General features: G+C 34.8%; 1 protein-coding gene across 1 annotated transcript; it reads left to right on the forward strand.

Moving 5' to 3' along the window:
- Window positions 1-2,905: 2,905 nt before the first annotated feature.
- LOC129924403 (homeobox protein 2-like) lies at window positions 2,906-4,264 on the forward strand. The gene has a single exon (XM_056018623.1). It carries the CDS (start codon window positions 2,906-2,908, stop codon window positions 4,262-4,264), a length of 1,359 nt encoding a protein of 452 aa, XP_055874598.1.
- The last annotated feature ends 1,634 nt before the right edge of the window (window positions 4,265-5,898 follow it).

Genomic DNA, 5,898 nt, shown 5'->3' on the forward strand with positions numbered 1-5,898 from the left:
AATTTGGTATAAGATGGAGTAATACATGGTCAGATTCTCCAAGTGGGAACAAACTTTTACATTTGTAAGCCTGCTTAATGTTTACGTAGCATTTGTCGAGCGTTCTGCCCTGCCTTGTGGGGAGGGAGACATTGTCACAGTCTTAGTTGACATTGCATGATCTTAAGTTCACGTCATGTTAAGAGTTGAAAAGACACGTGGAATTCCTGATGTAGAAAACAGGAAGTAGAGTGAATAGAGTTGACTTTGAGTCAAGTCAAGTCAAGTCAGTAAGGTCTTGCTCCCGGTACAGGAAGGTTGGACGTTTCCTCCTGGACTGGTGGATATGTATGCATTTAGCATGAGAGTCGAAGGACTAGTCATTGTTGATTAATAATATTTGAGAGTTGATTTCATAATGTGCTTATTGGATATTAAAGTATTATTCGTATTTCAATGGATATCTATAGTTGAAGCTCCTGGTCACTAGTAGTAATTGTTCTTATTGTTACCCGCTGAGATGCGGACGTGATTTGTTGTTAACGTATTGGATACTTTTGATACCGCTGTTATGCGGATATGATTATTATTTCTTGACTTGTAGCACTAACAAGGAGTGCAGTATATTATTATTATGTTGTAAATAAAATCTTCATGTTGTCTGCTGAACGGACTTGAGTCAGTCGTATAGTGTTTGTCTCGTCACGTGTCTAGAGCACTTCAGGAAGTAAGAACCCAGTATTACACCATTCAATCAGTCTCTAATATTCAACGTTCATTGACATTCAACATTCATTGACATTTTTGGTGGACAGTATGTTGTGTGCTAGACACGCACGGACTCAACTCAAACACCACTCAAGCGAAACCAGTCACAAGTATTCAAGTAGATCATCATTGAACTAACCTGAACTAACCTGAGCCTGCACTTTTTCACCGGTTGACCTGACCCGTATGTACTAGAGTCCACTTTATCATTGACCAATTCGAACTTAACATCAATAGCTTGTATATTTTAAACCTGGTCAATGCTTATTGCTTATTGAGATTGAGCACGGCGTGACATCACCATCGGCAGAAACCGAAGACAGCTGACATTTGTGTGGGTGAAAAACTCAAGGCGTCGCTCGAAGACAGCTGATACATTTGTGTGGGTGAAAAATTCAAGGCGTCGCCTGAAGACAGATGATACATCGTTTCCACGTGAGCGCTCGTCACCAACTTTTGACACGCTCTTGCATTGTCGAGGTTTCACCTTACATTGCTATACAGAAGGTCCTCCATTTAGACCTCTGTTCACTTATGGTCATTCTGTTTTTTCAGAGACGTTACATATTTGGATTATCTAAGCTGAAGTCTTCCACTTAAGTACTGTTGGATTTATTGGATTATTTATACGAATGTTCAAGTACCTTTGGATTATTGATCTTTGACGTTGAAGTTGGACTAACTTGTACCTATTGGCGCTCTCCTAGTCATCGTTGTACGCCGAAGAAACACGTGCCTGCATTACTACACTTAACTCTTGGATTATCTTATTGGATTATTTGGATTACCCGTTGGACTTGTGTTAATTGTAAAGGTCAAGCGGAAATATTTTTTGACATTACTTGAGCATTTGAGCCATCTTATGGCATATGACTGGATTACTTTACTACTACTTTGATGCTCACATTGATGTGTATTCTCAATCGGATTACTTAGTTACCTTACCCATGGATTATTATGGAACTACTCAAGCTGTATTTGTATTTGACAATCTACAAGAGAGAAGGGGATGAATCTACACTAGTCTACAAAAGAAAGAATCTGTAAGTAATAATTAAGAATTGGATATATGATTAATAAAGTACATTGATTTTGCTGTGGTACAGCAGTAATTGAAGTTGATTATATAGAGAGTTAGTGATAGATAACTCTTGGAACCATATTAATCTGATTTTCATTTTTTATATTTGTTACCTTAAAGGGCGGTCGGCGTGGGTCTGTCTTATGTTTTGAGACTGAAGCGGCACAATTTAATTGTTCCGTTCCATTTCACTTCATCTGATAGGTATCTTTAGGGATTTTCTTTTTGTTCTCCTAGTCCTAATAAGGTCCGAGTAGACCAGCCTTGTTCGGTAGGGACTTCTAGATCATTTGGAAATTTTTTGTTTAGTCGTATATAGTTTTGTTTGTACAATCGTAAGTGTAATTTCTCTTCGTATCCATATTGTTTGTTTGTGTAAGTCTTGTATTTACATATTTGTGATTCTCCTGTCAAAGTCTTCTATTTATTGATTTCTTTTAAAGCAGACTGTATTGTTATCTATATTGTTTTTGTGTTCGTCATTTATCCTTTAATTTATCTCTTTATTCTCTTATTAATTTATTTTTTGCATTTCATTTTTTCACTGCACATATAACATGTTACAATCGCATATTTGAAGTAATAATATTGTGTACATATATACTATCACTTGAATTAGAGCCTTATTTTTTTAGCTCTTGTACTTTTGTATTGACACATTTCTCGTACTCTGATTATTTTGTTGGTACATTTTGACGCAACACTTGTTACTATTGACTAATTTGTACATTACATCTAGCACAAATTAACAACAAGGTCTACTTTGTTTTGTTGCATTTTTTGAACTTGATTATTTTGTGAATATAATTTTGGCACAGCATTTGTCACTATTAATTGTATCTGGCACACATTGATTACAAACTCAACACATTTATTGGCCATCTATTATTTAAATACCAAAGATACATGCAAAGTGAGACATTATTATTTGTATTTTGATAACTAAGCACTCACTACACAGTTAATACTACATACAGATTGGAATCCTATATATTTGTTGACTTTATACACGTTGAAGATTATTTAATATTTATTGACATTATACACACTTGAAGCCTAAACCCAGACCTATCAACAATGTCTACCTATGATAAAATCTTGGAGTTGGCCAGAGAAATGGAATTGAAGGGTGAAAAGAAAAGAGAATTTATCGAAAGAGAATTGGAAGAATTAAAGAAGAAAGAACGTGAAGTAGCGGAACGAGATGAACGAGCGGCAGAAAGAGCGCATCAGAGAGAAATGAAAGAAATAGAGGGAAAAGTTGAGTTAGCTAAACTGGAAGCTGCAAAAGTGAATCCGAACGTATTACAACTGACACAGCAAGCCAAACCATACGTTTCAAAGTTCCATAAGTTCAATGAGAAAAATGAAACTCTTGAAAACTACATCGTGCAATTTGAGCACATAGCCTCAACGTATGACATGTCTCCCAGAGATATGGCCAAGCACCTACTCGCCAATCTCGCAGGTGAACCGCTGAACATAATAGCCACCCTGACACCTGAACAAAAGACTGACTACAAGGCTGTGAAAAACAGACTCCTCGAACACTTTGGCAAATCCGAGGACCACTACAGAAAACTCTTCCGAGACATCAGATTGCAAAAGAACGGTGATTACAACAGAATTATCTTCGAAATTAAGCAAAATATCTTAAAGTGGCTTGAACTCTCCAACTGTGACATGAAGAAACCAGACGAAATCATTGATATGTTCTTAATTGACAGTGTACTATTGAATGTTACAGACAACGTTTTCACTTTCCTGAAAGAGAAGAAAATTAAAAACGAAACAGAACTCATAAGTAACCTGAATTTATTCAAAGACAGCCATCCCAATCACACCATCGACAGAAGAGACCATCAAATAGCTGCCACCATTAACACTGATTCAAGTAAATTCAAGTACAGCAACAATAAAACCTGCTTTAACTGCGGCATAAAGGGTCACATAAAGAGCCAATGTAGATCATTCAACAGAAGCACTTTCCAGTATCGAAGTGGCACATATCGGGACAATAAATATGACAACAGAAGAAACAGAGCAACCCAAAGCTATAGCCCTAATGATAGAAGAAGGCAATACAACACCAACAACGATAATTACAACTTCCAGAACTATCAAAGAAGACAGCAACACAATACCAACAACTTTCAGAACTATCACAGACAATCCAGACGTGATGGCTACGAACGAAACAGATACAACAGAAATACTTCAAACAGATGGCAAAGTAACAGCAACACTAGAATCCATAGACGCCCTAGCAGTTATGACAACTCAGCCGCAACCATCGACACTCACGAACACGAACATGTAGCATTCATGAACTCAACTCCAGACAATAATTCCTATCCAATACTTACAAAAGGGCTGGACAACGCATTACGAAACAGTAACATTAGAACTGGAAACACACATGACACTAGTAGTTAGCAAGCTAGACATAGGGCAGCACAACATACAATTTTGTTTATTATACAATAGGATACAACACCATCACAAAATCATTAAATATCAGTAATATAACTAAACAATGACATTGTTCACATAAGTCAACAACTATAATTATCACACTATTTGACATAACACTAGCACCGTTAAGGACTCATTAGCCAGTACAAGTGTAATTCATTGAATCTGTTGATGCCATATTCTACATATAACTTTAATTGTATTAGTACAGATGACACTTTAAAAGGTCATATGTGTCCAAATTTTTGAAAATATGTAAATTATTTTTTCATAGTCCATTTGAACAGAACTCAGTCATATTGGAACCTGAATATGTGACACTATTTATTGAAATGTATTTTTCATTTTTTTCAAATGTACATAACCTTTGTAAATTGTATAGATTTGATTGTGACATTGATCTTCACTGATGAATTTATTTTCCCACATATCAGTTTTGAAGACTATTTGAGCTTAATCTATGGCTTGAAACGATATACTTGATGATATGTAATGCAAACAATGATTTTTTTAAAAAGAATATTGTATTTAATTAGTGAGATCTATTTGAGCATTATTGATGGCTCGTGAAGCAATATATTTGATTATGTGTCGTAGACACTGATTTTTTGAGAAGATTGTACTTAATAGGAGAAAATTATTGGAGCATTATTGAGGGCTCGTGAAGTAATATATTTGATGATGTGTGATGTAGACACTGATTTTTTAGAAGAATATTGTATTGATGATGAGAAAATTATTGGAGCATTATTGATGGCTCGTGAAGTAGTATATTTGATAGTGTGTGATGAAGACACTGATTTTTGAGAAGATTGTATTTAATGAGAAAACTTTTGGAGCATTATTGATGGCTCGTGAAGCAACATATTTGATATGTGTGACGTAGACACTGATTTTTGAGATGATTGTATTTAATATGAGAAAATTATTGGAGCATTATTGATGGCTCGTGAAGTAATATATTTGATGTGTGATGTAGACACTGATTTTTGAGAAGATTGTATTTAATATGAGAAAATTATTGGAGCATTATTGATGGCTCGTGAAGTAGTATATTTGATAGTGTGTGATGTAGACACTGATTTTTGAGAAGAATATTGTATTTAATATGAGAAAATTATTAGAGCATTATTGATGGCTCGTGAAGTAGTATATTTGATAGTGTGTGATGTAGACACTGATTTTTTGAGAAGATTGTATTTAATGAGAAAATTATTGGAGCATTATTGATGGCTCGTGAAGTAATATATTTGATAGTGTGTGATGTAGACACTGATTTTTGAGAAGAATATTGTATTGATATGAGAAAATTATTGGAGCATTATTGATGGCTCGTGAAGTAATATATTTGATAGTGTGTGACGTAGACACTGATTTTTTCGAGAAGATTGTATTTAATGAGAAAATTATTGGAGCATTATTGATGGCTCGTGAAGCAATATATTTGATATGTGTCGTAGACACTGATTTTTTGAGAAGATAGTATTTAATATGAGAAATTTATTGGAGCATTATCAATGGCTCAAAGCAATATATTTGATATATGATGTAAGCACTGATTTTTTTGAAAGAACATTGTACTTGACTCATGAAGA

This window comes from Biomphalaria glabrata, chromosome 2 (assembly GCF_947242115.1).
Source record: "Biomphalaria glabrata chromosome 2, xgBioGlab47.1, whole genome shotgun sequence".
NCBI lineage: Eukaryota > Metazoa > Mollusca > Gastropoda > Planorbidae > Biomphalaria > Biomphalaria glabrata.

What these genes read in the sequence shown, in the direction of transcription:
- LOC129924403 (XM_056018623.1), top strand. Translation starts at nt 2,906, where the DNA reads ATGTCTACCTATGATAAAATCTTGGAGTTGGCCAGAGAAATGGAATTG.